This window comes from Caloenas nicobarica, chromosome 16, assembly GCF_036013445.1.
Source record: "Caloenas nicobarica isolate bCalNic1 chromosome 16, bCalNic1.hap1, whole genome shotgun sequence".
NCBI classification, from domain to species: domain Eukaryota; kingdom Metazoa; phylum Chordata; class Aves; order Columbiformes; family Columbidae; genus Caloenas; species Caloenas nicobarica.
Window position 1 is genome coordinate 1,172,104 of NC_088260.1, and position 22,019 is coordinate 1,194,122.

The 22,019-nt window shown below is 44.7% G+C and overlaps 1 protein-coding gene across 1 annotated transcript in view; it reads left to right on the top strand.

Annotated features, from left to right (window-relative positions):
* Nucleotides 1–22,019, top strand: part of GALNT9 (polypeptide N-acetylgalactosaminyltransferase 9) — a 110,386-nt gene that overhangs the window by 46,535 nt on the left and 41,832 nt on the right. Inside the window, exons 5-6 of the mRNA XM_065646474.1 lie at nucleotides 5,459–5,656; nucleotides 12,485–12,602. Coding sequence (XP_065502546.1) covers nucleotides 5,459–5,656; nucleotides 12,485–12,602 — 316 coding nt within the window. The remainder of the gene's footprint in view (nucleotides 1–5,458; nucleotides 5,657–12,484; nucleotides 12,603–22,019) is intronic.

Consider the following 22,019-nt stretch of genomic DNA (forward strand, 5'->3'; position numbering starts at 1 on the left):
AGTGAAGGACAGCAGAAATCAGTAAGTGAAAGGCAGAGAACACAATATATTAGCAGCCATAAAGAGGGTGCGAGGAACCATAAAAGCGACATAATGATAGAGTATTATACTTGCATTCTATCTTAGGAATTGCTTGTGCTCCTGTCGCAAAGGTAGTATCAGAGCACTGAATAGAGTTATGCAGTGCTGTAGTAATTAAAATTTTGCCAAAGGGGGAGTATCAATAAGAAGCAGTGGAGTAAGAGGATTTAATCAAAAGACTCAAATATACACCAGAGGCAGAGATAGCCCGACATGAGAAAGAGGACCTGAAATATAAGGTGAGGATCCACCAGCTTGTGCCACACACATCCCATCACTGTGGATTATCCTGAAGTTGACGGTGTTTTAAAATACAGAAAACTGGTATTTTAATGAACTAAGAAGAAGTGTTTGACCTGGAAAGTTTTATTTATGCAAGTGCAAAGGAAAGGACATGTGTTAATAAAGGGAGTTTGTTCTCATCCGAAGCCATTACTATCACTTAGTACCAATTCAGTAACTTAACGAAATACGTGTTTTAGATGGCAATAGTGAACTAACATTACCTGAGTGAAGAGGGAAACGTGCGACACAAGCCACGTGGGCCTTGCAGATCCACGGGACAGGGCCAGCTCGCACACAGCGGACACGCCAGAAAAGCAGCCGCAGCTGTTCATTTACCCAAAGAAGCCAGAGCGCTCACTGCAGCGTCCTCACCGCCTTTCCGCGTGCAGAAAAGGGCCGTCCAGCCTGGGTGAGACAGGCTGACGTTGAACTCCAGCAGGCGCTGCGGCCGCGGCGGAACCTCCCAGCACACGGGATGTGATGGAGATGTCAGGTACAACAGACGGGGAGTTTCCCTCTCCTCTTAGAGACCGAGGAAGGGAGTAGGAAATTAACTTTTCTTTCAGCTCTCTGAACACTTATTTACAGGAGAGGCATCCTGCATGAAATATTCCGCAGTTGGCCTCAGTGAAGAATTATCTATGTCAGTAGATCTGCTTGTCTGCATCTGAGAAATGGATATTGTCAGTGAAGTGTGAGGTAGTGTACAAAATCACATTCAAAAAAGCTTGCAGTTTACACAGATTTTTTTCTTACATTTCCGTATTAAGTTTTTGCTTCATGGTACCTGACAGTGGTACAGCCAGAGTAAAACATGGTGTTAAACCCACTGAGCCATCCAACCTGGTAAATGAGACCATGTTGTCTTTCATTTATGTCTTATAAGGACTTGTTCTTAAGTCCTTGCAAGAAAAAAAAATAAATTCTGATTTGTAGAAGTGAGGGGGGGAAGGTTGGCTTTTTTAATGTTAATTCTTCGTTTTTTTATTGGAGTAAAAATTAGAATAGTGATGTTGGAGACGAAAAGACATGTCGATATCAAAAGAACCTGGAGATTAAAGCATTCGGGCACCCACTTGGGATGGGGCAGAATTTGAGAGAGACATTTCCCAATGCAATTCCTGGCGTTTAGGAAAGGATTTACATTTGGACAAATGCAGAAAAGGTGACCTGTGGGGCGAGGTGGGGAGGGAGTTATTGCCAGATGCCTAGGACAGTCATTCTAACTAAGAACTCCAAAGCATTCTGGGTCCGCTCCTCCGACGACGCGTGTTAGCAAGGCGTCCCCAAGCTGGGAAGGCTGTTGGAGGAGCAGAGCTGGAGAGCAGAGGATCTGCGCAGGGCTCCTCTGGAACCGAGTGTGCTTGTTCCTATGTCGTGCCTTTTAAAAAGTCTGCTTGAAGTCAGCAGGTGTTTTTACATATTTTAAAAAGTGAGTTATATAATCATGTGTGCTGCAGCGCTCATTACCAACTTGTTTTTATCTGGAAGAAGCTGGGTTTTTTAACATTGTGAACAATCAGACTTCCCCGTTGGCACGACCTCTCGGGCGATCTGACACGGATGTACGACAGCGTGCAGCTTTGTGCGCTGTGGTTTCCCGTGGGGTTTGAGCTGAGCCGATCCAATATTAAATACAGAATGCACACATGTTCAGAGACGGACTTACAGTGGGATTAGAAAAGCCCGTGTGATCACAGTGTGACCCCTGCCTTGGCTCTCCGTTTTCATACAGGCTTATTGTATACTCGGGGTTAAATTCTGCCCTCCAACTCTTCTCATAGCTCTAATGTTTATCTTGGGAGCATTTATTCTTTGAGGCTCATGGTTCTGGCATTTCTGCAGCTCCCTCTGAAACCCCATCACGGGTGCTCAACACCTTGGAAAACCCAGCGTTAGTGCAGATATTGACCCACTGGCAGGCAAACGCATTAAATGCATGTGTATTTAGTGATGTGCTCAACAGGCTTTGACAAATCGACACATCCTTTGGTGTGAACTCGCTCCTGATCAGAGATTCCTTCCACAAATTCCCCCAGGGGGTTCCTGTAAGGAGTCACTTCCCAAGGCACCTGCTGCGGACGTCCCTCCCAGCGCGTCCCTGTGCCTGTGGGGAGCCCACGAGCCCCCGGGACAGCGATGAGCTTTGTGGAGCTTGAACCCAGCGCCGTCATCACGGGGCTGAGTCCAGGGAACGAGACCAGCAGTTGTTACTGGATGTCCGGAACCGCTTCAGGGAAATACACCCAAGCGAAAATCCCCGTCAGCCTTGTGGAGTCTATAAGAGAACTGAATTTACTGTCCTTTCTCTTTTGGTTTTAACCATTCACCAGCAATCTGTTCAGAGCGAGGGGAGGACACTGACAAATAGATATTTTGGAGAGGACAGGAGGGAGGAACTTCTTATGTCACTCAAATTCCAGCCCAAACTGCCTGCTTGGTTTTTATTAGGTGGAAAAATGAACTGAATGATGTGAAGCACTACCTTTAAAGCTGAATCTTTTGATCATATTTAGTTTACTGAAATCCATCATGTCTATGAATATGTCTGGGAGAATTTTTCCTCTTGCTGTAGTAAATAACTTGTTAACAATACATGCCGCTCTGTGCCCATGAAGTGCATTGACTCAGATACAAGCTAGGAACCTGATATTTTTGCATCTGTGAAAAACAGAGATGAATCTCAGAATTCGCCTCTGGCTCATGCCGCAGCCCTGCCCCCCGGCAGCGCGCGTGCGGAGCGGGAGCACCCGAACCGCAGCTGCAGCTCGTCAGACAGCGGGGCCAACGCAGCGGACTTGAGCAGCCTCTGCCACTCTGTCCTTTCAGTCCCGGAGCGGCCAGGAGCGCCTGCTCCTGTAGATGCACAGCGGAGAAAAACAAGACAAGGGGAGGAGAAAAAAAAAAAAAAAGGAAAGAATACCGGTGTCTATAAAGAGTATGACTAAGTCTACAGAATAATGTAGCATCTTAAAATTAGGAAAAAAAAATAGAAATTACTGGGAAAGATTTAATCATAATCCTTTCAAAAACCTGCAGCAATTAGACAAAGCCAGATTTGCCAGCAAAGTTGACAAAGGATTTGATGAATGTGCAGCTCAGTGCACAGAGACAAAGACACTGCAAGTCCTTTGGGCCTGTGTCAGAGCCATGCCAAGGCTAGCAATGAATAGCAATAAAACCCCCTCTTATTTCGTGGATTACCTAAGATAAGCAATGTAGACACAGGGAGTCAATAACACATGATCCTGCTGACTAAGGAACCGCTTTAAAGTCAAAAAGGTCCTTTACAGCCTGGGCTGACGAGCTTTCATGCTTCTGTGGAGTCTTTGGTACCTCGCAGGGCTGGGCTTTGACAGCAGAATTACTGCACCAAGAGTTGCAGGTGGCAGCAGGACTAAGACAGAGCTCAGGCCATTCCGGTCATGAGGGATGCCCTGATTTATTCCCAGAATAAATCAAGTAGAGTTACAAAACAATACATGATGCATATGAGATGAACATCTCATTCATAACCTGCCTGGCCAGGGGGAATTTCTGCAACTTCAATGTCATTAATCTCTTCCCACCATGCTTGTGACCATCCTTTTTATTAAAACGTTCATGCTCTGTGTTATTCCCATCCAGGTGATAAACTCAAATGTCACTTTTCTAGAGGAATCCAAATAAAACTGGTTTAACACTCTGACTTCTCTCCAAATGAAACGCTGTGACACCTTGTATTTTCTCAGTTAGGTTCTTATTCTGCATTGTTTTGTGCTGGTTTATTTGCAGTAAGTAGCTCATCATCAATACTCGAGGGTTTCACTGAATCTGTGTCTCTTTCTACTGATGTGGGAGAGGCAGAAAGAAAAGAAGAAAGCAGTACTTGACCTTGTGTAAGCAGTATGGAGTCTGTGTACATAAAAGACAAATATTTTGGCCATATTCAAGTACAGAGAAAGTGGTGCCTTCTTGCAGAAGAGATCAGAAAATTTATGATAGGTTGAGGCAGTGAAGAACAAAAATGGATGTTGAATTAATTTCATAACTTGTCTCTTTCTGTTGGCCTACACAAGAAAATACACGGTAACAAACAAAATATAAGGTAACAAACTTGAAAACCACAAAGGAACTATCGCCTTTCAACCACCAACAAAAGAATAATGAGAAAAGATCTACTACCTCTACTACCTCTGTGAATCTCAGCAAACCACCATCCCCTTAAAGACACATGTGAGAGCTCTGCGAATCTTCAAAGCTTATTTCAAGGGGAAACACAGTTACAAAGGAGTCAACTGGTGGCTGTTTCTAACGCTGCTTTGAGAAGTGCTTTCCACCTTCCTGTAAGTCTGCTACTCTTTGGACCTGTTTCTCTGTAAATTCATAGCAACCTCAGACTGCCTTGCTCAGAAATGAAAGTTTGCACTGAAGCTTTGTACTTTCCTGAAACACTTTGGGATGTGGCTGCTGTTGAAAGCACATTGATGTTTTAAAGCCTTTTGAAACGATGGCACGTTTCCCGCAGCTCGCTGCTTTTGCACCATCTGGCAATTGAAATCTTCTCATCACCAAAGAGGTTTTGGAAGGTGTAACGCAGCCACGCTTGTCACTCAAAGTAGATCTGATGGGGTCGGTGCTTAGGAAACAAGATTAAAACCTCTGCGTAACCTGCAGACTCGCTCAGTCCCTGGTGTGTGTTTGGTTCTTCAGGCCCTGTCGGCAAGAGCAGGTGTTTGATCGCGGCATCCCGGGGGTGCCGCTCGTGGGAGACCAGTTGGTCACTCTTGGCAATAGTGTCTCTCAACACTTGCCCATTGCAAAATGAATTGACGGTCTCCAGGCCTCGTTCGGTAGAATTTTGTGGTGTTAAACTCTGGTACAGCTTCATAAAGGTAATAATTGATGTGCTGCTGCTGTGTGAAGTATCCCGCGCCGAGCTCCAGCCCCTCCGGCGTGCGGCAGCGACCCGTGCTCGGCCCCGCCGGGCTGAGTTACGAGCTGCCGTCTCGCTGGGTTACTGCTCGCAGCGTTCAAAACCTTCGTTTCGTCAGGCCGCCAAGCAGGATTGCTCGATGGCTTCAAACCATTTTGCTGTTTTTATTGTTGTCAGGGTGGAACCTGCGCTTACCCGGATCAAAGAAGACCGAAAGCGGATCATCTTACCAGCGATTGACAACATCAAGTACAACACTTTTGAAGTGCAGCAATACGCCAACGCAGCCCACGGCTACAACTGGGGCCTCTGGTGCATGTACATAATCCCACCGCAGGACTGGCTCGATAAAGGGGATGAGTCGGCTCCCATCAGGTAAATCTCCCGCGCGCTGTCATTTGGTTCTCACGGTGTTTCCGTCTCAGCTGTCTGCTGAGGGGGGATTTAAGCAAAACAAGGCTACAGGATTTGTACAGGGACGGCAAATGGAACTGAAGAAACCAGGTGGCTCTGCGGGGCCGCGGGTGCACGTCTCGCATCTCAGAGCTGCACCGCACGGTACAGAGAGGTGCAGGTGTTCTGGTGGTGAATGCGTAGTTCAGGTTCATCGTAGCCCTTAGTAGGACAGCAGGATTCTTTTCATCTATGCTTTCATTTTCCAGCGTGCTCTGACATGAGTAATAAGCCAGTGAAACGTTGTGTATCTGAGAAACAAAGGTGTTCTGTATGTGACTACGAGGAGGCTTCACTTTGGTCCGTAGGCAGCGCTCTTGGCCACCAGCCCACACCAGAGCTCCCAGCAGCGCTCGTGGGAGCCGTGGGAGCCTGGCCTTCTTCCAGAGTTGCTCTTTTCTTTGGAGAACTTTGCACATCTTCTGAGTTTTCCTACTGGGTGAATTTTAAAATGAAACTGGACCACATAGAGTGTAATTTATTTTTCTCTATAAGGGAACATTTTACCTTACAGAAATGGAATTTTCTAAGGAATTACTGTTTCCAGAATTGCGATAGTGTTTCTGAGAATTGTTACAATGGGAAAACAGGAACTGATAAGAAAGGGAATTTCTTTCCCCTTCATTTGTAAACTGGTATCTCCTCGCCCTTCATCTCCGGTGCAGATGCTTGTCTAACAGCTCCTCTGAGATGTACTGTGCTGGGTGAAGGGTACTGTTGTTAGCAACTCTTCGAATAAATGCTAAAAAATATGAAGCCCAGGTATGCACTTCATGTTGCTCTGCACTATTTGTGAGAAAGACGCAAATTACCACATTAGAGTCATTTTCGTTTTAGTGTATATCAGCTGAATCCTAAAGTAACCTGAAACTCTATTGTATGGTCCCAATGTGGGCTCTGGCAGAGCCGAAGCTCTTCCCTTCCAGTGTAGAGCCTGAGTTGTCGGTGCTGCCAAGTCCATCCAAGCACTTCCAACAACACACCCGGTTGAGAGGATCCCAGTGGTGCTTTGGAAGTGAAAGGACACAGCCAAACTGATCCCATTTCTATGTGATCGGTTAGATGAGGCCATCTCACAGGATCCGTCCCTCATACGGAGAGTAATATTTCAATCCATATTTGAGCAGGTGTTGCTCTTAGGTTCATTCTTATGCCTCATGATGGCAAAACAGACTTGTACAGTAATATTAACCTTATTTACTACAGGACAGCGAAGTCCTTCATCACTGACCCTGTGCTCAGCTTGAAACCTCAATAAGCAGGAAAGTAATTACTTAGGAAATCAGTTTTCCTGGGTAACGTGCCCTGCTCTCCTCACATTGTTTTAAAAGTGCAAGTGTTTTATATCTATTTCACTCAGCCCTGAGAAATAGTTTATCGATGAAGGAAAGTTAATCAGCCAAAGCTTTCATTCCTGACATCAAGGTTTCAGTCTTTTATTCCTGAAAGGTTTTGCACACCTCATTACTTCCAGTTTATGTGTGAAATCACTGTATTAATCTTCACATGAGTTGTTCTAGTATCTGAGTATCTTCCGTTCTGGAGACAGTGATCACATATCAGATAAGACTGAACCAAGAGGTTAAACCTCAGCAGGTTCCTTAGACGTGGGTTCAGTGGAGGCAGCTCATGCACTCCCCCTGTATGGAAGCTGCATCTGCAAAGCACTTTTGCAAATCCAGCTACAGATCATTTTAACAGAGAATAAGGAATCTCATCCCTGTAATGCTGGAAGAAGTGTCTGTCTCCTTTCAGCAGTACAGGGCCTGATTTACCATGGGCTTTCCTCAGGTTTATGTTCAGACTCTTGCCAGAGTTTTACTGGCACTGAGCTGGACTGATACAGAAGTGAATAAGGTCCAAACGCTTAGCACTGAACGGTGTTGGAATCTGATGCACGTAAGCAGCTGGCTCCTGAGAGCAGCGATTTTATTCTGAACCCGAGCAAAGAAACCGTTCAATTCAACAGTGCATCAACTGCCCAGAGACATGAGACAAGCAGCACAAGAAGAGCACCCAACCCTGGCTGACAAATACCAGGAGCACTGAGATGCGATTGCATAAGTGTATCTCCTGCAAATTATGAACTACATGCCCTAAAATGCAGAGATATCAATGCCGAAGCGTGAACACTTCCCTGTCTCCCTGGGAACGTGTGCTCTGAAGGAGCGACCTGGGAGAGCGGAGCATGCGCTCCATGGCCACGCTGCACTGATTTCTGATGGGCCTCCCAAGCAGGAGCACATGGATGGATTTGCTAAAGCATTTGGCTGTGCTGGTGCGTTATGCCTGCCTGCAGAAATGCAATGCAATTTTGTGGCTTTTAAGGGATATGCCAGCGTAATTATGGTAATGGAAAGAGTGAATGTGTGAGTGTTATTGATGAAAAGGATCAGGAAGTCTGTACTTAGAACTGAGATTTGAAAGCGCCCGTGATGGGAACTTACTAGCTGTAAAAAAATTCAGGTATATTTTCAAAAGTAAGCGAAAATCAGGCTAGCGAGCAAACTTTTTCAAAAGTCTCTGTTGGTTTGGTACAGACTTTGGTTTTGTAATCGGCTTTCCACAGCACGTACAGCAACCGTGATTTCTGTTTCAGTCCAGTATGCGAAGCATTGGTGGTGTTTGGATCCCTGTGTCTGTTCAGTGCATTCATAAGATTGCAGGACAGTTTATCGGCATGAAAACTGCAAATGTATTTAGTCCTTGCTGGCACTGTCCCTCTTAAAGCTCCTTTGACACTGTCTTCAGCGAACAGTGGGTTTGTTTTGTGTCTCTGTGTTTTGTAAAAGGAAAGGCTAATAACTAATAACCCTTTGACTGGCTCTGTGGTTGCTGTAGCTGAATGCTTCCTCCCAGATCTCCAAAGGGATTAAAGATTTTCAGTGTTAAAAAACCCCCTGTACCCCAGTATCAGTGAGGATCAGAGCCCTGGCATTTCTGATGTTTGCATTGTATGAATAAATATCATCGATCTGCAGAATTGAGTGAAACATTTAGAAAAAAGAGTCAAATTCCTGGTTTTTTCTGGGATTATACAACAAATGTGCTTAATTCTTTTCTCAGAAGTTTTCTATTTGAAGCCTGATCTGCTACTTTCTTGAACACGAACAGTGATGCGATCCAGCTGAGAGCGTTGCAGGAGGAGCAGGAATGTCCCTGGGGTCACTGGGGCTCCGTGTGGGCACTTGTGTCCAGTGCACACCAAAAAATGTCAGATCAGCCCTTGTGGTCCAAGTGACAAAGGGAATATAGCCTTGAAGTGCAAACAAAGGTAAAGAAACAGCAAGAATAGAGTGTCAGATTTTGCAAAGATTTCTGATACAGTTGAAAGTCAGTTCTTTTTTTTTTTTTTCCCCCATGTTAATACTGTGAAATTCAGAACAATTGATGTTCCCCAAATCGGCTTCTACAGACAATGCACTTGGCATGTTTGACATTTGAGATGTAAGATGTCTCTCACGTGAAGATTTGTGTGAGGATTGTTATTTTGACACGCTGTGTCCATCACACCGTTTTCCATTTGTGTTCCTGAGAACACACTGCCCGAAAACCTCCTTATCGTCTGGCAACAAACTGTGTAACAAAGGATCCTATTTCAGAGGCTTTCTAATGAATTTGACTACGCATTGAAACAAGCTGGGTTTTTCTTCTGTATGCAGAAGATAGTTCTGGTTTTTGGAACAGCAAGGATGGTTTCTGGTATCCTGAGCTCCGGCTCGTCTTCCCTCACGTGCCGTGACTATGATGGACTGCTCTGTGTTTGATTTCTTGATCAGCAGCCACTAACACTGGAGACATCAATCAGCCTCACCCAGCCAAGCACCGCGCGGCTTTCCATTTTATCTTCCTCCAGCAGCACTGGTGCATTTCACTGTTGCATATGTTCTCACTTATTGCTTTAATATGCCATAGCTTGGTACCAGTACTCGCAGGGAGCCAGCCACTGCAGAAAGCACGTGTGTCTGGCTCGTGTGTGCGCGTTGCGGTCTGACGTGCCCCCAGCAGCGTGGTTCTGCTGCCTGCGGCGGCCGGGCGTGCGTGTCCGGCTGGCGCGCGAGTCCAGCCCCGCGCTGGTCGTGGCGGTGGAGATGCAGCCACGTTGGGGCTTCCCTGGGCAGAAATCCCTCTGGGTACGAGAGCTCAGCAAGGGGCTCATCTGTGCATTCTGTCATGTAATAGTAAAACTAGCAACTACTGATTGATGATGACCAACTTTTCAGTTGCTGGTTCACCAGAGCCTATAACAGAGAAGTTTCTTTTTCATTTGTCCAATTCTGATAGGTGTCCTACCTGTTCCAAAAAATACACATCTGTGGGGCATTGGAGAGTTATTCTACATCCCTGTTGCTCTGCCTTTCCTAGCCAAGCACTCTGGGTTGCATTTTCACGTGCTATAGCTCTTCAAAGGGGTTAACAAACCTTCCCATCATTAAGCTTGTCAGTTTTTTTCTTGTAGCTCCTGAGCAGCAAATCTGTCCCCAGGTTCTGTTCTCACAGCCTTGGCTGAATGGGTGCAGGGATCTGGCTGAGAGCCCCACGTCTGTCCCAGGTCATCTGTGAAAGCCAGATATTTGTCTTTGGAAATGCCATTGAATCCTGTCCCCCCAGCTCATGGTCCAGGGAATGCATCTCACTCTGTGAGGCTGGAATGTGAGAGTTAATCAAGCTATTTCAACTTCTTTGTCAGAAACAGCGCCGATCAAATGTGTTTCTATCAACAGCTGCCTTTTTCAATTATGCAGAGAAAACATGAGCGGGGTGGTGTGCACTGACTGCAGTATAGGCTTGTAATGATCTGAGAGGTTGCAATGGCTTTCAAACTGAGAAAAAGTGCAAGGAAGAGATGCTGAAGTGGTACCAGTAATGTGAGTGCTGCAGCAGAGTCCATTAGAGGTAAGTAATAGCAGCACTTCAGCAAATGAATCTTTTCAAGGATACCAAATAGTTCCTGCCATAGGCTGGACTGTATTCTGCAATGTTGGGATACGCATTAGGCCCAGGAGCAAAGAATTGTTTTATCTAACCGTATCTTGGCCATTTATTTGAAGCCTTTCTAATGTCCTACTGTACAAATGGTGAGCTGCTGATGAGAAAAAGGACCTAATGTGATAACAGCTGCTGCTACCAGTAGGATCCACTAATATGTGGGTAAAAATGTCTTCATTTTCCCAGCCAGGGCAGTTTTTCACATGTATATGAAACTGCCTCGTGAATATGTTTCTGAAATGTCATGGGCAAATACCTTGTGAATAGCTTTCTGTACAAATTGAAAAAAAACCATGCAGGTATCCGGGATAAGAGAGACTTTATAATGACAGTATAACAGTAGTCCATTACAAATGAGACTTCTTAAAATAGGTTTTGGACCTTTTCCATCACCTTTGTTTCTATAGGGTATTTTCATGGTGTGTATGGGCCATAGACAGAGCATTCTCTGTTCTGCTAGAAAATAGAAAATTGGCATAAAGTAGAATTTTCCTGATGTCTTTTTACAATAGCAGCATTAAGGATGATGTATCTGCCAGATGGTTCAAAATCACCTCCGTTTCAATCGAAGAGGGAGCACAGCTCATTCTTCCAGGTCAGCTCCTGAAGTGTTCCGTTTCTCCAATGATTTTACCGTTTTCCTGGCTCAGCAGCCTGGTCTGTGAGGATCCCAGCGACACGGGGTCTGTCCCAGGGCCCGTGTCTCGCACTGGGGATGGCTACAGGATCCTGCAGGAGCCACTGTGCAACCCGCACGTCACACACGGAGCTGCAGGCTCTTGTTGGTTTTCTACCTTAAACTTAATCGAGTTTACATTTTTCCGTTGTGGGCTATAGTAGCAAAACCGAACTCCTACCTTGAATTTTAAAGAGGCAGGTGTTGTGACCAGCGCGGAGATGCAGAGAAAGTGTGGACGAATAAAACTAGCAAATGTCACTAGCTTATATTGCATTGAAATAATGCTTGTGTTCGTATGGTAAATGATCTCAAAATTTGTTGGCACGTAGTGTTTCCCAGTGACAGGTTTCAGATTTCTTTGTAAAGGAGAACAGAACCATAGTTTTGCAGATAGAGGAAGTGACGCTCAGAGAAGGGAAATTATTTATCTGAAATCACGCAGTTGGTCAGTGGCAGATCTGAGGGCAAAGTCTCTTCATCTGAAAATTTTTCCTTGTCTAAAGACTGACCTCAACAAACACAGAAATGTTAATCATGGAACAGCTTCACAAAGGCTGAAATTTGTCTGCTCTTGAGTCCAGGGAGTCCCTTCCCAGGCTTCACACCCTGCTGGATCCGCGGCTCTCGACATGTGCTCGCTTTTAACATGTGGATGAGGCGACTCCTCATTTCTGACAAAGGTTATGGGGTGGTTTTGTGTATTCATCTTCAAATAAGTGTTGTCTGTTTCTTGTGCTACTCCGTATGGTGGTTACCTTCAACCCAGCACAGAGGTTGTGTCTATAACACAAAGCAAAAAGAACCTGATGCTTCACTTACGTGCATGGAGCACTTGCCTCTCCACGCGGGCTGTGTCCCGGGCAGCCGGTCCGGCGGTGGCCGGTGTGTCGGCGCCGGGGGCTCTGGTCCACAGGCTCCTCTGCCCACGGGGGATGAAGCGCAATGTGATTGCACACCAACAGAGAACTCGAAAAAGTAAAATTGAAGACTAAGAGCTGTTTTGTCTGTGTACATTTGTTATGAGGTGCGTTCTGTAGTAGCCAATAAACAACTTAATTTTTTGCCCTAATGTCTCTGTGCAGGACACCAGCCATGATTGGATGCTCGTTTGTAGTAGACCGAGAGTATTTTGGTGAGATTGGCTTGCTCGACCCCGGCATGGAGGTCTACGGAGGAGAAAACATTGAATTAGGCATGAGGGTGAGTAACAAAGAAGAGACTTCGTGTCATGTCTGTTTGCAAAGAAAGACGGGGAGCCCGTGGCCCAACAGAGCTGCCGTCTGACTGATGGGCTATTGCACTGGATTAACTGATATTGCAACGCTATCTGGAACTGACAGTCCCAGTAAATGAATGTTCCTGGCCTTACTGGCCTTGAGAGAACTGACAACAGTCAGAAATATGGTTTATTGGTTCATTCTGTCAGTGTCTGAACCCACTGAGACAGATTTTCCCCTTTCCCAGTGGCGTTGCTTGTGCAAACAGCTGCAGTAAGTCTTCGACGATGCTGAACGCTCGTGGCCTGGCAGACGCAGAGCCAGCAGAAAGCTCAGGCCAGGCTGGCAGAAGCCAGTCGTGATGTTCTACGTAGCACACATGGTGTGGTATTTTAAAACTTTAGGGGCCTTAGTGAATAAGAACTCTGGGGTGCAGGTATTGGATCCTGTGGGACAGGTCAGTGCAGAGATGACACCGGACAGTGGCAGCCCACCCTGGGCTCTGGGCCAACAGGAGGTTTGATACTTGTGATCCTTGCTTGGAAGGTGCTGCTTGCCAGAAAGTCCTTCTGAAGTCCAAGCAACGTGTCTTTGCTTAGCACTTGAAAACTAGGCCACTTATTGTTGCGTGAACACAGTTTCCTCATTATAAAGCTGACTGTTTAATTGGTTTCCCCTTACTCTTTATTCCCTGCCCCACAGTAACACGTCCCTGGTGCAAGTAATGTGCTCATTAAAGCATAGATTCTGCTCTTGGTGAAACACCGAACATCAGATGAGTCCATTCTTTACCTGACTGGTTTTTTCTAAAATGGCTACAAACTCCTTCACACTCGTGGGCTGAGGAAGAAGGTCATTGCAGCAAGAGTTTATTTTCACATATGGGTGTGTATTTATTATTCCAGCATCGCAAGAGGGATAGGGTTTGTAATAGTACCGTGTGAATACACTGCTTATGCTTAAAGGTTCAGAATTCACACAGGGACAGAAAAACTGCTACCACAAATCATCCAATTTTCCTTAAGAGGGTCAGGCTATTACCAGGATTGTGTGAGCTTTCCTTTATCATTGTGCGGGGCTTGGAGCTGTTTGAAACTTTTTCCACATGGCTGCTCCCAGAATAGATTGAACGCTCTGGCAAAACGCTGGCGTGGCTGATGAATAAGCTTCCTTAGAAATATGAAAGCTGTCGCTCTTCCTTAGACGAGAAGAGCTTGCTGAGTACGATTAGGGCTCCTGGTAAACAGAGGCAAAGGTTTTAATAGGATTATGAAATGTCACTTGCTTGAAGAGAGCGGGATTTGAAGTGAGCGAGAACAGGTTTTCAGGGGTAGGAAACGTGTGAAATCTGCAGAAACCCAGGATCTAGGAACCAGCTCTCATTCTTTGGGGTTTCTCTTTGTTTGGGGTTGGTTCATTTATTTTTGCTTGGAGGTTTTTTTGCCCTATAAAGAATAATTAACCCTACTGTTTGAAAAAAAGCTTTATGAAAGTACAGGACTATGAGTGAGCTCGTTCTGAAATAACCTGTATGTCCACAGCATGGATCAATTAGTCTCTGTTTTCAGCCTAGCAAGGTGAGTAATATCCAGTGTCTGCCTCCCAATTTGCAAGTCCTACGTGTGTTCCCCTCTGTGTGTCTTTCACAGCTGTCAGAAACTAGCAGTATGAAAATACGCTGCAACTTCCTCCGTGTCCTCTAGGATATTTATAAAATCATTGGGAATTCACAAAGTTGGTTTGGGTTTTTTTTTTTAATCTCCAGAATCTCAAAGTTGCAAAAAATCCCTCCCCTCCCAAGGGCTGGTGTGCTGACCCACACAGGGTTAGTTGGCATTTCCCTGCACAGGGAGATGCTGTTGCCCATGTGTGACTCCGCTTGTGTGGAGCAAAGAAATACAGAAAAGGGAAGGAGCAAATATATGAATGAGTAAAGAAAGAATATAATAATAAATAAGAAAATGCTGGGAAGTGGTGGCACGTGTTTGGCTGAAAACAGTTCCTATTTTAAATAGCTGTAACAATAATCCTTTAAACTTTTTTGCAAACTATTATCATGTTACTGCTAAAAGAAAAAGGATTAGGCTTGGAGTGTCTGAATTAGATTACATTGCATCTAATGAACCCTCATTTAAATTGTTTTAATAAAGTGAAATAGGGAAAGTCAGTGAAACTAATGAGCTGATTTGGGAGAATACTGTTTGATAACCCAGCTAATCCCTCTTAAATCTATTGTTTATTAAAAATCATCATCTTGGGTATCCGTCTATTGACTTTTCCTTTTTTAAAATTCCATAGATGGAAATATTTAAATAATTAAGCTAAGTGATTTTCTGTATTGAGTAAGCAGTGTATAAACCGACTGGGCTTACCACTTCTACTGTAAATATTTAGGGCTCTGCAGCTCTTTTTTTTCTTAATTAATATTATTTTTGGTATAATCTTCATATTGGTTAGAGCTGCGACATTCTCCTGTTGCGGCAGCTTTGCAATGAGGCCAATATCTGTTTGCCAAGCTCAGGAGATTCTGGTTTGGTTGAGAAAAAGCACCAGCTGTTCTGAGAAATAAAAGGGAGATGGACATGATTGCAGGCTTGTGATAGTGAGGAAATAGATGGACACTTATATAATGTCATCTTGTACTATATTTTTCAAAGATGACAGTTTCACTGCAAGATGGATAAATACAGGACTGAATTCTGTTATGGACAGAGAGCGCTATTCTCTGGCTCTGCCTCGTCCGCACACAGCCCCGTTTTCGTTTCAGCCCTGGTTCACCCGTCCTCTTCCCAGCCTGGAGGCACAAATAAAGAAAATAATGGTACTTTCTCCCACAGCAAAGCTGTGGCTGTGTCTCTGCCTGAAGAAGACACCCTAAACTCAGGGTAGATCGTGTTCATCTTTGCTGCTGCTGGACATCGAGTGGTGTCTCTGACCTGTAGTACAGAGAGATGTCCCAATGGTAAGAAGAATTCGAGCCATGCTCCTCTGTAGAGGAACAGGGAACCCTCTAAACGAGGGTCCCAAATGATGACCCTGTAAGAAACGGCATGTTTGCAAGTGCCATGTGTGTTCCCTTCCTAGCGGGAGCTACAGCCACTTAATTATTTAGAAAGGGATCGTATAAACATGAAAAGCCCAGTTTATGATTTGACCTAATACAGGTGGTTTATGATGCATCTTTTTATAGTGAGCCATTAATCATTGCACTAAGGATCTCTCTCTTCCCCGGTGCTCCTGTGATGAGGTGAATGAACTGCTGTTCTTTTTATTTTGTACCCATCAACTGCAATGGTGGGTGGGAAGAAATCAAGCATTTATTTTAAAGGATGCTCTAGTACAAATAAAATTCTGCTTCCACCATTAAGAATGCAAACAAATTAAATAAAAAATATATTGCCGTACTGGCAACTGAAAGCAAAGGTTTTTTATGGCCAGCATCAACTTTAAAAAGAAAATCATTATACTTTCCAAACTTACGCTATAATGCCCAGCTTTACTTTCTTTAAAAATAGATGAACTACAGTTTCTCTGAAGAGAAATGCTAATGGTAGATTGTTGAGTAGTGAATTCTTGACCTGATTTTATTACCTTTAGCTAAGGAGATTTAGATTCTTTTGAGCAGTCAGTGTTTTAAATACAGATTCTAGGCTGATATGCTGCAATAAAAACGTCAGCAGGTTTATGTATAGCAAACGTTAATTCTGAATTCTGGACAACGCTGCTTAGCCTGTGTGATTCACGAGGCCAGGCCCCTAGTCCTGGAGCTGAGAGGTGAGCAGGAACCTCATTCTGGAGAGTTTCTCAAAATTTCAAGGGTTTTTTCCAACATACTCTGGTAAAATACAATTGAAAATTGTACAAAAATATAGGTTAATCAAAATGTCTTATTTCTGTAAATCCAAAAGTACTTCACTTTTATTTTGACCTTTCCCAAGCAGTAATTTTTAGTATAAGTTAATTCAGTTTCAAATGAAAAGTTTTAAAAGAAGTCTTTTCAATTTGAATTGAATTTAATCACCTCGTTGGTGTTAACAAAAATGCACAATTGCTGGCATCTGCAAATGTAGCGGGCTCTGTCCTTAGACGCGCCTGTCCCTCAGGACTGTGATAAATCAGCATTTTCGGTATGAAGTTAAATGCTATTTAAATGTTTCTGAGCAGTTCTCCACTGAACTCTGCACTACTGAAGCAAAATCCTAATAAGTGATGTAATCTCCTGTTATTGGAAGCTGCCGATTGCAGAGATCTCGGTGATAAATTCCCTAGGTTGCACTCTATGAGATAAGCCATGTATGTAAAGGTGTCCTCTTTTCCATCTCCGGTTTAATTTAGCAGTTTTGTAGGCATTTCCTAAGGTAAAAGCATGTTAAGCTTGTAAAGTCAAGCATTAAGAAATCATGAAAGGATTGAATTCGTGGTGCCTGGATTACATTAATTCACAGCTCCTTTTCCTCCTTCGTCCGTCTGACATGAACCGCGTTTCAAACCGGAGGGTTTTCCGTGTAAAGGGTCTTCCCGTGTGAAAGAGGAGTGTGAAGAACACGTAAAGCAAAGCCAAACAGCTACAACATGGCCCTTGGCCTCTTCTGACTTAGAGTAATTAGGTTTTTCTCCTACCAGATCATTTATGTAGTCTTAATTGTACTCTAAATGGGATGCATGATCTTCTTTCTGGGGAGACAATCCAACTCCCTACCTGTCTGCAATTTCTTTGAACCACGGCGCGCTGCTTTTTTTTTTTATTAAATTGAAAATAACTGTAACCTTGAACGGAAAACAATGTTTTCATCAGAACATAGTCCAATGGTGCTCTAGCATGAAATTGCCAGCAAACTACGGGACTAGAGCTTGTGAATACCGTTAAAAACACTTTCTAAAGTGGGAGCGTTGGAAATAGCTCAGAAAAGAGCATCTGGCCATCTGGCTTCAGTATCACATCATGCTCCATCGAGTGTAACATTTTATGTTACAAACTCTTTCATGTACTAGGACATTATAAAAGCACAAGGCTGGGAATTTCAGAAAGAGATCAACAGCAAAAGAACTGAGGCAAGAAAATGCTTCCTTAGTCTTTGCTGCTTTCTTCTCAGCCACTTTCCTGCAGGTTTAATCTAAATCTAACACAGGTTCCTCCACAGTGGCAAATATGAGAGAGGGGAAATGCAGAGCAGTTGCGCCTGCTAATTGTGTTGAGGTTGAAAGAGGTTTCACTCGCCTAATGATGAGACTGAACCAAAAGCCTGCAGATTAGCTACAGCTGGTCAGAAACTTTCTGATGCAACATATTTTCTATTGCAAAATAATAACTCGTCCAGAACTCCAAGTGTTCTGTAGAACTCTCTGTTTTGCTGCCGATTAGCGAAAGCCTGGCTGGGGCTGTTGGGTACGCAGGTGTCAGTCCTTAGCTGGGTCTCAGTACACCTGGCAAAAAGGTTCTTTGATTTTTTTAGAACCAATTTGAACGTCTTTCAGAATTCTTCAAAAGTATATATATCACTGCTGGGGAAAACATCTTCTTTCCACTCGAAAAGATGAAATGCAGAAGTATTCCAGGATAGCAGTTGTTCCCAGGGCAGGGAGATGCCTGTTCTCTAATTGCCCTTTTGATGACCTCCCCAGGTGGGTCTTGTTTTTCTGGGGATGAGAGGTTTAATCTGGCCCTCTGGGGAGCACGCAGGGCTGTGGGGATGGGATTAGTCCTTCCAGCCTGAGCTCCTGCGCTCGGAGCAAAGCGCCGGCTGGTGCTGGTGTCGGTGTCCGTGTCCTGTGTGCGGGTCCCTGACGCAGAACAACAGCCCGGGTGGGTCCTGGCGGAGCAGCCGGGGGCGCGAGACCCGTGGCCCGACCTGCTGCCCGCGGCTGTGGCCAGAGCTGCCCGGGAGCCTGCGCTGCCCGAAGGGTTTGCGTGGGAACCGTCCTCCGGGCAAAGCACCTCGCTGGGGAGAGCGTCCTTCAGCCGTAGCGGTGAGCTCTTGCATTTACAGGACCCTCCAGTCCTGACTTCAGTGTCTGCACGTGGGGTTGTAGCTGTTGAAACGTATAACTTGCCATCTGTTGCTGAGGTGCTACCCTTGGAGAAAATTCAAGCCACCATTGTTTACGATGTTAAACAGAGGCATAGAAATCCGTACCACTGGTGAGTGGAAGCGTCCTAGTCACATAAACATGACGAAAACAGAGCAAATCTTTGAGTTGTGGGTTTGGAGGGGGGTGGCGTTGGAGGTTTGGCTTTGGTTTGGTTTGGTTCTGCCTGCAAAACTTCAGGAGGTAATATGATATTTTTTACTGTATTTTTTGCCGTTTGCTAAAGAAATGTCTAACTGACTAATAATTATCCTTGCAATAGTGTTGCCTGAATAGACCAAAGCATTTTGAGCTGACCTGTGTGACAGATGCCTCCGAGCTGAGGAGCAGGAAAAGAATAATGCGTGTACCTGTGTCGTTGAATAAAGGTTCACTCCTTAGTGCCAGAAAATTGTGTCATTATCTGTGCTGTATGTAATACACAGGGGGAGGAAAAAAAAGCAACTTAACACTGTGCATGAAAGAGACAAACTATTTTCTGTTGAAGGCAGCAGCAGATTAGCCACCAATGAGAAATGTGTAATGCAAGTCTTCTATAAATTTGGTTTTAATGGTCTGTGTAGTGCAATGGGAATATTCACAAAAGGAGCCCCCAGCCAGGGCAGCTGTGTTGTGTAGTAGGTCAAGCACTTTAAAGCCTTCCTTAAACAGTTCCAAGATAGTCTCCCTCAAGTTTTGTTTGCTACATAAGAAAAATAGGGAACCAGGTTGGCTGAAATGCTTTGTTAGCATGTTTATCGTAACTTCCATCGCTCCATATGAAGTTTCACTGCTTGAGTCCTGCAACTAGTCTGGATCCATACAGGTAAATTACCTTTGCATCCTCATTTGTCATTGTTTCTCTTCCATGAACATCAGATTAGATCACATGGCAATGTTAAACATATATATAACATGCACTAATGTATTGATCAAAATGCCAGCTACTTTTCTTCCAACACAATGGAAAGCGGATGGCTATTTCAAAGAAAGGAAAAACAAACATAAAATGGCATATCTGTCATTTCTGTTTGTATTCTAGGCTTATAAAAGGCAGATCTCACTGAAAAATCATATTTAATGTGACATACAGTATTTATAGTGTGAGAAATGCAGCCAGGGAGACCCAGACAAGCATCAGAATCCGTCTGCAAAATCTGTGTTAGGTGCAAATGCGTGTTACATATTCAAGTGTTTTGACTGTAATGAAATAATCTATTTGCATGTTTCAGTAAAACTGTAGCTGCATATTTCTACCTAAAATGTCACTTAGATTTCCTCTGAATCTCTGATAGCATGTCATTTACACAAATATCTTCTTATCAGCAGAAAAACAAACCATTCATAACTTCAAAGCTCCTCCTGGGAGAGCAGGTAAGTAAGTATTCCTCCATTTAACCAAGGGGAAACTGAGGCAGGAGGCTCTATGTCCTCACAGGATGTTAGAGAGCTATTTTATAGCAAAACCCAGGTTGAAACTATTTTAAATATACTTTGTTCTATTTCTCTACTAATGGTTCTGAACTCAAGGCCTGAAATGGTGACTGGAGGTTACAGCCCAGGCACGTGTTGGACCCACTGTACTTAAAATTCCCGTGTTCCTTCAGGGCGTGATCGAGTGAGGAGAGGACACGGGCGATGGACTTCAAGAGGAATGGGCAAATTCCAAAGCCTGTTCCTGAGCAGGAATGCAAGAGCATATTCAAAGCAACTTTCCCGACGTGTTTTTTCCGTCCCGGTTTCCAGCTGACTTTGCCGCGATGTGCTGGCAGGTACCTGGCAGGTCACAGAGCTCCTGACGGGTCTCCTGCATTGCCTGTGGTGCCTGGATCGGCAGCCGCTCCCTGTCCCCCCAGGGACGGACCGTGACGTTATTTTCTGTCTCTTCCCTTGTCTCAACACGTGGGACCAGCCTGGCAGCGTCTGCTGGGGAGGGCGTGGGGCGTCTGTCTGTCCTGCTGGGGATGGCGCGGGGTGTCCTCCTGGTGCTGCTGCGGGCAGACACATCGTATTCCTCCTTCGCTCCTCTCCCTCACCCTTTTTACCCCTCGGCAAGAGATTCTTTGACTCCCGAACATTGCACTGCGGGGATCTGCAGGTACAGTCCGCACTGATGCACGTGCTGGACCAGCGGTGTTAATGGTGCTGTTTTCCCTGCCCCCGTGTGGTTCATCCTTCTGGGCTCGTGGTCCAAGCGCTGGTTGCCCTGATGTCGTGCCGTTAGCCCAGACCTGCCAGACCCAGGGAGCCTCAGAGCCGCTGGCAGGCTCAGCTCCAGTTAGCTGCAGTTCAAGGTCAAATGGGACTTTAAAATATGAAGAAACGTCAGGGTTTGCTGGCACATCGATCTCAGTCTTTGATTACTGCCACATCACATGAATAAATCAGCCTTGACAGGTGCGATAAATTGTATAGACTACTGATCTCGAACAGTAAATGTTAAAGAAGGACGTGGGATGCATGGAGGGGAAAATACTCTCTGCAGATGCTTGTATTAAACGAGGTGCTCCAGGGATGATCTCCAGGCTGGAAGAGGCCTTTTGTTCGTTGGAGATTCCGTGCCAAGCGGGGGCACGTCTCCTCCTGCAGCACTGATTTCTTTGTCAGAGGAGTTTGGGTTACGGTGCGTTATGGAGCGAGAGCTCCGCTGCCCGTTCCCCCGCCCGTCCCTCCGGGGGGACACCCGCAAACGGGGCTCTCGATAAAATAAAACAAGACCGGGGACATTGGAGGTACCTCTTCATATGCTGCAGTCCTATACTGAACACTGCCAAGGTACGATGATTTTGCATGTCAGGGACTTTTTATTTGGAAACCAGTGCAGATATTCAGGGAAACTCACACAATTTATAGTATATGTTTTCTTCTCTATGATTTTCTCTATGACATAACTGAGATTCTTCATTTCCCTTCTATACATAGTTTAAATATTAGCAATATCAATCACTTCTTTTTAAATAAGAAACTGGTTTCATTTTGTTGTTGTTGCTAAATGACCACGTGAAAATAATTTGAGTCTAGGGTATTTTTTTCCAATACCGCTTTATTTATGTCTCTCTAAGAACTTTCAGCTTTCTGAAATTTAGAATCAAATATTACAATGCTTTCCAATATAGGACACATCAGAAAGCCGGACTTCGTCACAAACATGTTACGTGTTCTTTTCCAGGTCCTGTTATTCCCTTTATTAAACATGCCCTCTTTCTGCAGCACACATACACACATTCTGTCTCCACATCTTGATAATTCATCTGCCTGTTTGTGTACATAAGTCTGTGTATACATATTTGTATGTATGTAGAGTCCATGGACCATTGCTTGTTTTGGACCGTTC